The sequence below is a fragment of the Batrachochytrium dendrobatidis genome, assembly GCF_000203795.2.
Source record: "Batrachochytrium dendrobatidis JAM81 unplaced genomic scaffold BATDEscaffold_4, whole genome shotgun sequence".
NCBI classification, from domain to species: Eukaryota; Fungi; Chytridiomycota; class Chytridiomycetes; order Rhizophydiales; genus Batrachochytrium; species Batrachochytrium dendrobatidis.
This window is the reverse complement of record NW_006281102.1, coordinates 1,368,698-1,379,892: the sequence shown is the minus strand read 5'-3', so window position 1 is coordinate 1,379,892 and position 11,195 is coordinate 1,368,698. Positions and strand designations below refer to the sequence as shown.

The window sequence follows — 11,195 nt, the reverse complement described above, 5'->3', positions numbered from 1 at the left end:
CATAATATCTGGCTTGACTAGAACTGTGATGTGAACATTGTTCAATTTGGTTATTCAAAAATGAACAAAAATCAATGAACTTTGTCAGAGTTTAGGTTACAATGTTGCTTAGTAAATTTGTGGTTGATTCATTGACTCGGAATGTTGCTCGTTTAACTGTTCCTGCATATGGACCTTATTCTAGTCAGCGTAGGTATTATTCATGGCATATTATTACCAGAGTACTGCTTTCTGATGACTCAATCTTTTAAATTGGATTGGTTGGAACTTGATCAACTCGCTAGCATCAAATGTATATCTCGTTGGAAGTGGATCGGACAGATTGCTGATTGATGCTGGAAATGGTCATCCTGGTTTAGCTGGTGCTCTCGAAGCTCATCTACAGATACAAAAAGCAAGGCTATCAGCCATTTTATTGACCCATTCACACAGCGGCCATATGGGTGGGATTTCTGACATCATGTCGCTATATAGCAGCCAACCACCCATTATTCATAAAATCAAACTTGATGGTTTTGACTCGGATGCTTTGACCATTTCAATGCGAAATATACAGAGTAAAGAATGCATTTCTACTCTTGATAAAAGCGTTCAAATTAGTGCTATATGTACTCCAGGCCACACTGCTGATCATGCCAGTTTTTGGCTTGCATCTGAAGGCATACTTTTTTCAGGGGATGCTATTGAAAACCGATCAACTGTTGTGATGGACAATGCACACGCAGTGTTCCAAGACCTGACTTCATACAGTAGATCCCTATCACATATTCAACGACTAGCACCCAGTCTAATCTTTCCTTCTCATGGAGACGTTGTTCAAAATCCTTTCAACCACATTGAAAATGCCATTGACCGACAGTCGCGAATCTCGAACCAAATTGAGCATATTGTTCGCAGTGCGCCAGGCGAAGCTGCCATTACAACTAAAGATATTATTACTGCATTCTCCGCCTCATACAGAAATGGTTTAGATATGAGCTCATCAAATCTAACCAAATTTGCCACTGATGAGTTCTGTATTGCTGGCACAATCCGACAGCATATTTTGGCACTCGAGTGTCGTGGTATTTTAAAAAGACAACCCACTATATTTGATCCGACAAAACGGACCAAAAATGGTATGGATCCTACAAAAATTAAAGGGCCTGGAGGACTGACTATGGATCGTATTTTTGGACATGTCCAAGCAAGTCGTCGCATGGACTGGGAAGCAGACAAATCAAACAGAAACAAGACTACCGATTATATGCACGATAGGATTCAAAACAGAGTTTCTACACATCCAATTCATGCCAATGTGGATTTAAGTTACGATGTATTCTGGAAATGTAAATAAAGTATTGTAGTCTAAACCTTTATTTGTGCTGGTTCAGTTGTGGCTTGAAACCCAATGGTAGTTGGCCAGATCTGTCTAGACTAGCACTTACTTGAAAGTTGTCTTGATACACGAACCTATCCAATGTCGAATGACAGATGAATGACGACATTTTATTTTCGCTTTGATTTTATCTCCGGTATCACTCTTTCACTAGCTGCAAAGCAGACCAGAAACAAATATGCCACTGGTAGTTTGTGAATCCATTTTACTCGAGTCAATACATCTTACACAATAGTTGTATTTAAAACAACCGTTGCTATCCAAACACACTGCTCACAACAGTAAATCGATCGTATGATAAGCTTGACCGAACAGAGTTTGTAGTGATTGGCACTAATCAACCCGAAACAACAGATCCGGTCAAGCAAACGGTTGAAAAATAAAAGTCAAGCTGCGGAGCCTGAGTATGACACCTGACACCTGACGGCTCTATTGAAGGGTAATTATGATAATTAACAATATATAGTTAAATACAGTATATTTGGTGCTTTCAATTATCCGAAATAGCTGACATGAACCCATACACAGCCATGATGATATGCAAGCAATCTATTAGCATACGAGCCGTGCAATTGTAATAATTAATAGGCTGTTAAACGGGCTTATGCAAGCATCACATGTCTGACCCTGAGATTAAATGAACAAAAAATTGTTAGCAATGTCTTGGTCAACAAACGATTGTCTAGTGTCAAACCAATACATTCTGTATACTTGATATATGAACTGGCATAGTTTACAAATATCAATATATTATCAATCGTATCATATTGAGTTAAACTGGGTTTACAAGAGTTGGACTAGATGTTGCGTTGAATAATGAAATAAATTGGCATGGCTTGTGTGGCAATGGAGAAGCTAGTAAATCTACAAATCCTCCGCTTTATCTACCCTGAACATATGCCTCGATCCAGTTAATCTTGCACAATATCAAGCATTTTAGTAAGAGTAATGCAAAGCATCCAAATACGACAATTCCAAGCATTAGCAGTGCCAATTAGGATTAGAAACCACAAACAGTATAAAGATGAGTTGTCAGTCGCCACCGAATATCATCAAACTGATATAAATCAACAACCCAATCTATACAGCATTGATACATTTCCAAATACATTTGAATAGTGCATTGCAATCACGATGAAATTTTCATTATTAGCCATTGTTTCTGCTGGTTTCGCTCTTGTCGATGCTCAAAGGAATAAGCTTGGTATGCAAATGTGCTGATCAAATTTGTTTTTATGTTGGGTTTGCCAGTGTTTGAATTATGTGGCCATTTAAAATTGTACTAATTGACAAATATTACAGAACCTATACCTGAATGGCTTCCGATCAGAGAGCACCGTGATGTTGGCAGATTTTTTTTCATGCCATACACTAGCAAGCAACAAAGCGATTTGCTGGACAGTGTTGAAAATGGGTTGAAAATGTGGGTTAACTATGAATCTAAAATCAAGAATTATGGTGAACGCGCTGATCCCTTCCCAATCATCAAGAAACTGCGTGAAAAGTTGAATGCATCTGTAATCAGTGATACTGAGATACAGACTGAGCTCATGAATGCTTTTAACCGTATGCGTGATTTAAACACTCGGTTCCAATCTTCTGGTCCTCACACTTGTTTCTTTGCCACGACTGGTCTCTTTTTCAAATTTATCGAGGGTGATGCAGATATGCTCAAAAAACCAACTGTTGTTTTTCAGCGTCATACAAGTAGTAAAAGTCTGCGCGCCTTTTTCGGAAAAACTTATGACCAGATAAATGTTGGCGATGAGTTGCTTTTTGTTGATGATCTACCATTTGTTGATTATTGGGCCTTGAACCAGGATAAAACAGGTGGTTCGAACGACTATGCTGGCCAGCGCGGTGCTCTTAATTACATGTCCTATCGTAGCGGCGATTTTCAACCTATGCCAAAATTCAACAGTGTCAGATATCAGCTCAAGTCGGCAAAAAGTGGAAAAAAGTACAGGATCTATGCGCCATGGGCAGTTGGATTTGACCCAAAATGCTGGAATATAACTAGTACATTGTATGCCACTATCACTAAAGAAGTTCTACCCGGAACTGCCAACTATAACGCTCCAAAAGGAGAGCCATTTGACACTGAATCGAATGTCAAAGTAAAACGTCATGTGGATATTTCCAAACCGATCGAAATTCCTTTAGCGCTACCTGGAAACTATCGTGAAAAGCAAAACTTTGCCCGTATTATGGATGAAAGCAGTTTAATTAACTCTGCTCTCGAGTACCACAATACCAGCGTGTCGGGTGTCACTTGGGCTATCTGGAAACCCGAATCCAAAAACCTTGGCGTCATTAAATTGAGCCACTTTTTGCCATTCCACTTTGAATTCGGTAGACTAGGAGTTGAGGAAGCCATTTTCGAAATCCATAACCTTCTTAGTACTGTGCTCAAAGATACCAATGCTATTGTGTTTGATGTCCGCGGAAATACAGGTGGCATGTCCGAGTTTGCTAATGGTATCCTACAATTTTTCAAGCCTGACTTTCAGCCAATGCAATCAAGGTTTCTGATGAACAAGCTCACGTACAGCACTCTGGTTAATGGTACGCGTTCTTTTGACACTGCTATTGATGCATGGAACAAGACGCCTCCTGGCAGCAAGTATTCTATTCCTTACAACATAAGTTCGTTCGATAAAGCAAATCTATACGGCCAAGCCTACCTCAAACCCGTTGCTGCACTCACCGATGCTACATGCCGCTCTGAATGCGATTTGTTTGTCGCATCCCTTCAATCATCTGAAACTGGGTATGTTTTTGGCGAAGATGGAACTACTGGTGGAGCTGGTGCCGACGTATTCAAGCTTGATCCGCTTCTGATGTTTTTCGATCCAACTGATTTCAAAAAAATGCCCTACTTTGACTATCTATCCACTGGAAATGGCGTTGATTATTATACCAACACCTTTTCAATTGGAGTTCGGCAAGTTGTGCGTAACGGCAAGCATCAAGGACAGCAGATTGAAGATGTTGGTGTCATATCCGACTATATTGTACGTCCCCGTTTAGCAGATATACTGCCTGGATCCACTGAAAACTCTCAATTGGATCGTATTGCCGATCAGCTTAAAACACTGGGCGAAAAAACCGGACAGAATAACCTCCATTTTGCTTCAGAGCTCATATATTATGACATTACTGGCAGTGATGTAGATATAGATGTAGAGGTTCAAGGGATTGATGAGCTGTCGGCCATTGATGATAGCACTGGCAAAGTGCTATCAGTTGCCAAGTTTAAAAGCGACATAAAAAGTCAGCACAAATTTGAACTCAAGTCTGTGATCAATGACCTTGGCAACAATCGGATCAGTATCATTGGCAAAGCCAAGGGTAAACAGGTTCTTAAAGCCTACAAGCAGATTCGTCGCGAGCCAAAGCCAGAAGAATATTTCAAGCTTGAGCGCGGTGTCAAATGGAGTATTAACAGTACTTCCAAATCTGTTGGCGTATACAACTCATTGTCTACGGATAAATCAAAGGGATGGAACTCGATGAACGGTACATGGGTTATTGGTGACGGGGTAAAGTACAGTCCTGGAATATTCACTGAGCTCACGGCATATTTTTCTGCACCAGTCGACTCTGATGTCGATGCCGAGTTTAACTTTACACTTCAAACTCAACAATATGGTGACTATCTGAGTCTAAATGTCAAGACCGGCGAAAAAACTCTTTCATCGTATTTTAATACGATATTTCCTTCCAATACGGAATTGTTTCCAAATGGCATCTCTGGGGTTGACGGAGGAAAGTCTATAGTTCCATTTACAGTCGCAATAGAAAAGGCTTCTATCAGTTTCTTGTTTCGATCGGATCTTGCTGTCGAGATGAAAGGAGCAACAGTCGGTTCTTTTACTCTTACTCTTATTTAAGATGGCCTTTTGTACGCATTTTATTGTTCAAGTATTGAATAAATTGACACTGTTACCGAATATTTGATTACTGGGTTGCAAGGCTGAATAATGTTTATTTTTAATGTCTGACGTGAGTGATAATAACTCTAGAACAAGCACATTTAATGCTATTCCGTTCTGCAAGTTTTTTTTTCAAACGGACATTATAGCATTGGGTAATCATCATAGAAACAATGGTTACATCTCTGAGACGTCTGCTCCTTGTTCTCTTGAACTAGAGCGCAAGCATATTTGATATTAGGATACAATGGAGTTTCTTCAATGGCAAGATAAATACAACTGTAAAATGTTCAGTTCCAAAAATATTTCTATTTATTGACGAGTCTATTTTTCAAAATGGCAATGCCAGCGAGTAATTCAAGTTCAATCGGCTGCTAGACCATATAGGATGTGCCAATAAGTGTGGATTTAGCTAAACTAATATTTCAGAACTCTGCAAGACAGAAACAATCCATGTGCACATGTCTCGATATCAGCGCAGCATGTGCCAACTAAAAGGATACAATCTGTAGCTTGTCAGCACTACACTTTTGTGTAATGTCGAGGTGATCATGCAACCACGTCATGCCAGCTATATTTCCACTAGTCGTAATCCGCTCGATCATCGGCAGACATGGAGTAGCACATCCAGACTCGAATAACACATCTGCAATTTCCACTTGACCACTTTCCAAAGCAGCTTCCAATAAGGCATTTACTGGTGCAATGGCAATTGATTTTGTGTAATATTCTATCAGCCATCTGTGGCCATGTCTTGCTGCCATGAGCATGTCCTCTTCATGCGGTTTCAACGCGGTGTTTTCGCAGAGCCAAATGAATATTTCTAAATGGCCATGCTCGGCTGAAAACTCTAGTGCTTGTTGAGATCCGGTAGCATTCGAATTGGCATAAATCCACTGAATACAACGCAAAAATCCATGTTTAGCCGCGCCATCCACTCCATCAAAAGTCAATGGACCGCCAATGTCGTGTTCAACTGCATACTGTAAAAGATCCAAATCTCCCATTGACGCACTGATATTCTTGATGTCATCAAATGCAGTGTGTGTCCAGTATGTTTGGTCTTTCAACAGCCACCAAACAGCTGCGGTTTTACCGCATCCAAGCGCAAACTGAATAGCACTTTCCGATATAATATGCTCGGATCCAAGATCGTTGATATGTTTTACAATCTCGACATGTCCTCCAGCAACTGCACCATATGCAGTCAAGCAGTGGCCTGTTCCATAATCACACAGCATCTGCAGAATCTCCATATGACCATGAAGACCTGCAAACAAAAACGCATGCCACGATGGTTTGACTTGGTGGGAAAGCATTTTCTTTACCAGATCGACTCGCCCTAATCCAGTAGCGCATTCCAGCACTTTGGTAGACACTCCTGAATCTTGAGTTGAATTCGCCATAAACAAGTCCAAAGCTTCATTGAGCAAGCGTAACGTCACTGGATCAATAGTAGGCATACAAAGTTTAGCTATGATTCCTCGAACCGAATGAGTATCTATCGTCCAGTCAACGTCATTTAAGCATTGGCTAGTGTTTGCAATGAGTTCGTATCCAGGAACTCGAGAAAGTTGGTTTGCTGCATCCCACATTTCTTTTGATGTTACAAACATGGTTTCAAACGACATTTCCAAATTGAATAGCTGATTTGAAAGAATATCGATACTGTTGGATTGGAAGCATTCAATGAGGATTTGAGTTGCAATAGGTCTAGAAATAGGCAGTGGAAGCTCGTGGTGGAGATATTTTGTCAGCAGGTTTGACCAGTCGTAGATGAGCATACGTATCTCGGTAGGAAGCTGTCTAATCATATCCATGAGGTCATGAGCACCTACGAATCGACCTGAGCCATTGGATTGCATCTATATGCAACTGCGATACTAGACTCGAGTTCAAAAAGCTTGAAAAAAAGTTGAATATTTATTTTTACTGTGGCTGAGAACACCGCGTGTCAAGCACGTGTTTTATGTTGGTCAAAGCATATTTTGCCACCAGACTCGATCTGAAGGCTCGACTGGATGACGAGCAGGTTACGTAAATCTTGTGTCGAGTGTTTTGAATCTAAAAACGGCCAGTTGAAATTTCTGACTCTAACCAACCACTCGGATCTAGCCAGATATTCCAACTTATGTTTCATATGCAATGACAAATCCAACTGCTTATTGCTCTTGAAATTTCAGCATGGATATTTAGTCGCATTCTAAAACACCAAGACAGGGTATTTGGTCGCATCCTCATTAGATTGACAGTCTAGGCCGGCTAAATCAAAGTATTGGTTGCAACTCAAAGTCTCAGTTTTTACACCACTGTGGATGTTGGAATCCGAATCAGTCGGACTGCAGTTGTATAAACTTGGTTCATCACACGACTTTAACCAAAACAGGGCTCAGTCAGTAAGATCTACTCATGTTTAGCTATAAACTATCCATTTAAACAACAATGTATGCGCAGTACTATTTAGTTTATTGAATCCAAAATTCATACAGACATATCCATGGCAATCTTGTTATGGGGAGTATATCCAACCACATCTATATGCTCATATTCAAAAGTCTCCATTTCTCGTACCAAGCGAGCAACTTTTTGTGCTGTAGATTCAACAGTATCAGATGACTGAGTTCCTGTATCGTTTCTTTTGATGAATATTTTGGGAAAAGGTCGAGGAGTGCGTTCCAGTTGTGTTTGTAGTGCATCAATGTGGTTGCAATAAACGTGCGTATCTCCGAGGCAGTGAATAAACTCGCCAGGTTCAAACCCACATACATGAGCTAGCATGATTGTCAGTAAAGAATAGCTAGCTATGTTGAATGGTACTCCCAAGCCCATATCACACGATCGCTGGTAGAGCTGACACGAAAGTCGAGGTACTGGGTGAGTTTCTGACGGAGTTGATACATATAACTGAGCCAATATATGACATGGAGGAAGAGCCATATCAGGAATTGCTAGAGCATCAGTAATGTGAAAGGTTGCAGTTGATGTTCATCGATTATTGTATCGGACATAAAATATAGCGAGTAAATTGTACAAGAGTAAACAGCATGGTTTAGGGTAATGGAAAGAGTGCAGATACAAACACTTGGAAAAGCAGACCAATAACCAAATACCAGCAATGCACTCACCAAGAGGGTTCCATGCACTGAGAATAATACGACGGTCTGTAGGGTTAGAAACAAGTTGCTCAATAACCTTCTCAAGTTGATCGATCCCTTTACCAGTGTAGTCGGTATCAGCATTCTCATAGCTAGCACCAAAATGTCTCCACTGAAACCCATAGATCGGACCAAGATCACCTTCCTGACGATGTCCAAGACCAGCTCGATCCAGCGCTTCCCGAGACCCATTGGCATCCCAAATATGTACTCCTTTACCAGCAAGAATTTTACTATCTGTCTGGCCTCGAATAAACCACATCAGTTCCTCAAACACTGGACGCAAGAAGGTACGCTTGGTTGTCAGCAAGGGAAGAGTGTTGTCTGCCAGTGAGAATCGGAGTTGTGGAGGAGCAAACAGCGACAGAGTGCCTGTGCCAGTACGATCCTTGCGCAGGTCACCCGTACCAATAATCTGCCGTACTAAATCCAGATACTGCAGTTCTGGATGAGGATTAGTGGTATTGGCTTTCGTAGTAGAATTGGATTCTGCATTGGCATACATGGACTGAAGCATTGTGCACAAATGACAAGAAATTAAGACAATATTTCAATTGTATTCACGTAAAATGGTCACTTTTTTGTAATCACTTTTGGAGTAAAAATAGCCAAATATCCAGTTTTACTATACAGATTGACTTGAATAGACATTCTGTGTCTGAAATTGCAATCTGTACAATTCATTTATATTCAATCTTGATAGGATTCAAGCATGGACACTACAAGGCTCTACCTCATGAATTGTTAATGAGCAGTTGGAAGATCATGTCGAATCTGCAGTTGCAAAATCCAGCACAATTTTCAATCAAATTGGCGTGGATTATCATTTTACGAGACTAACTGTTTATTATACTTTGACTCACTTTAGTATTCTATTCTGCGTGAATACAATTGCAATACCCTTTGTTTCAATATCTTGGACACTATGTCGTTTACCGCTGATACTTCGTTTCCACAGTGCAAAACTCTTGTTTCCATACCATCTGATTCTATTTTGTCTGAGCCATCTTCAACTCTTGAGCCTGCTCAGCAATCATCGTCAACTGACCTGTCCTGTAGAATTACCAATGGCAATCCTTCTACTCCGCCCTCTGCTGTTAATGCTGTGATAGCTGCACTTGCCATTGCCATTATTTCTTACAGACTGACCCGCCAGAAACACCACATTCATTCACTAGCTAGTATAATGAAGCAGCTTTTCCCTATAAACTCCATCACATTATTAGCCAGACGTCGTCGTTCATTGATAGTTGTTGGCATTGTAATTTGTATATCGGCTGTCTGGATTCGCTCTCGATTGCGTTCGTCTTCCATACATCATTTTCATCAACCTCCAGAATCACATGCCAAAACTTTCAACTGGAAATCGTGGTGTTTTTCCCTGCTACAAAAACGAATTATAGACTACATTCCTCGTTCCAAGCGCTTTTTATCTACTAATACCAACACTGAATCGACACAACCATGCGCTACCATATCTACCGTAAACACTAGTGAAACTACTCGCCATCACTCTACTTTTAATCGCATATCGCGCCTATCTTCTAAAAAGCTGCTTACCATCTCCACTCGAAATGTAGGTCAATCCTGTATCCAAATCTTGATGTGGTCAAGTTACATTCCTAATTAGTGTGCTGACAACGTAATGATTAAATTGAAATGCTTTAGTTGCTTTTTTGGAATCCATCCCCCGATGCATGTGCTCCCAACTTTGCATTCAAGGAATCCATGCTTCCAGTGATGATTGAACTTCTCAAAACCCGAAAATATGAGATTACTTTGATCACATTGGTTAAATCTGATGCAGAAGAAGAGCAGGTGCGTCAATTGCTGCTAGATGAACGGCATGAACTTGTTAAATCGGGACTTGATTCTCGACGAGTTCTGTTTTGCTCTTCCCTGCAAGGTGTCGTACACATGGTAAAGCATATTGGTCCTGATGTACATGTGGACAGCAGAAGCTTATGCTTACGAGATCTATCCGCATGGGTGCCTCGTCTCGTTCACGTGCGTCCTGCCTGTCATGGTCAAGAAGTTGGAGGCCATCTCAGTGCAGATGGCATCGATACCAATAGCAGCAACTCTATGTCTGATAGTCAAACTGTTAGTCGGTATGACTCTTCTGGTGCTCAAGTCCAGTTGGCATGTCCATCCATTGTATATCAATCACAGTACGGCACTGCCCTGGATAAATCCCAGCAGTCTGCAGTAGATACCAGTACATTAAAACGTTCATCTTCTTATACAATGCGATATAGCCATGCCAATCCAACATCAAGCAATACTCATCCGGATCAATTCTTGTCCATCTCTTTGGCAGACAGACACAATGATGGTGTAAAGGAACAACGCGCTTTCTCACCGCCACTACTAGATGGTTCTAAACTAATGAAATCCCACAACAGATTTATATCGACCGGGACAGTAGATACAGCATCTATCGTGTCGGAAGAAGAGAGTGAAGATCTAGGGGCTTTTAAAAACGTGAGCGTGATTGAGTCATTTGCAGCATTTAAATAAACCAATATCCTTGCAATCGATGGAGAACGAGTGTTATTATCAACAGATCTGATTATAGTCGCATTCATGTGAAATGAAGCAGTTGTATTTATCTTGTGGCTGTCTTTACTCTGGAATAAAAAAACATTTAAATATCCGCTGTGCTTTCCCATTACAAACTGGCTTTAATGAGCATTTCCAATGTCTGAAATTGTACACTGTACAAAT

The 11,195-nt window shown here is 40.7% G+C and overlaps 5 protein-coding genes across 5 annotated transcripts; 3 read left to right on the top strand and 2 right to left on the bottom strand.

Moving 5' to 3' along the window:
* Positions 1–460: 460 nt before the first annotated feature.
* Positions 461–1,761, top strand: BATDEDRAFT_24208 (uncharacterized protein; the record flags this gene model as incomplete). The annotated part of the gene is made up of 2 exons (XM_006677871.1): positions 461–1,328; positions 1,661–1,761. The coding sequence occupies 2 exons, from the start codon at positions 461–463 to the stop codon at positions 1,759–1,761; spliced, it is 969 nt and encodes a 322-aa protein (XP_006677934.1).
* A 978-nt stretch (positions 1,762–2,739) lies between these two features.
* On the top strand, positions 2,740–5,271 carry BATDEDRAFT_24207 (uncharacterized protein; the record flags this gene model as incomplete). Its single annotated transcript, XM_006677870.1, has 1 exon — positions 2,740–5,271. One exon carries the CDS (start codon positions 2,740–2,742, stop codon positions 5,269–5,271), a length of 2,532 nt encoding a protein of 843 aa, XP_006677933.1.
* A 533-nt stretch (positions 5,272–5,804) lies between these two features.
* On the bottom strand, positions 5,805–7,133 carry BATDEDRAFT_87909 (uncharacterized protein; the record flags this gene model as incomplete). The annotated part of the gene is made up of 1 exon (XM_006678108.1): positions 5,805–7,133. One exon carries the CDS (start codon positions 7,131–7,133, stop codon positions 5,805–5,807), a length of 1,329 nt encoding a protein of 442 aa, XP_006678171.1.
* Positions 7,134–7,794: 661 nt separating this feature from the next.
* BATDEDRAFT_10605 (uncharacterized protein) lies at positions 7,795–8,973 on the bottom strand (the record flags this gene model as incomplete). The annotated part of the gene is made up of 2 exons (XM_006677679.1): positions 7,795–8,261; positions 8,439–8,973. 2 exons carry the CDS (start codon positions 8,971–8,973, stop codon positions 7,795–7,797), a joined length of 1,002 nt encoding a protein of 333 aa, XP_006677742.1.
* Positions 8,974–9,348: 375 nt separating this feature from the next.
* On the top strand, positions 9,349–11,002 carry BATDEDRAFT_87581 (uncharacterized protein). The gene is made up of 2 exons (XM_006678212.1): positions 9,349–10,044; positions 10,137–11,002. Exons 1-2 carry the CDS (start codon positions 9,394–9,396, stop codon positions 10,986–10,988), a joined length of 1,503 nt encoding a protein of 500 aa, XP_006678275.1. The 5' UTR covers positions 9,349–9,393; the 3' UTR covers positions 10,989–11,002.
* The last annotated feature ends 193 nt before the right edge of the window (positions 11,003–11,195 follow it).

Excerpts from the sequence above, each read along its gene's own strand:
- BATDEDRAFT_87581 (XM_006678212.1), top strand. The coding sequence starts at position 9,394 with ATGTCGTTTACCGCTGATACTTCGTTTCCACAGTGCAAAACTCTTGTT. Across the intron at positions 10,045-10,136 it reads TTACCATCTCCACTCGAAAT|TTGCTTTTTTGGAATCCATC; the intron begins GTAGGTCAATCC and ends GAAATGCTTTAG.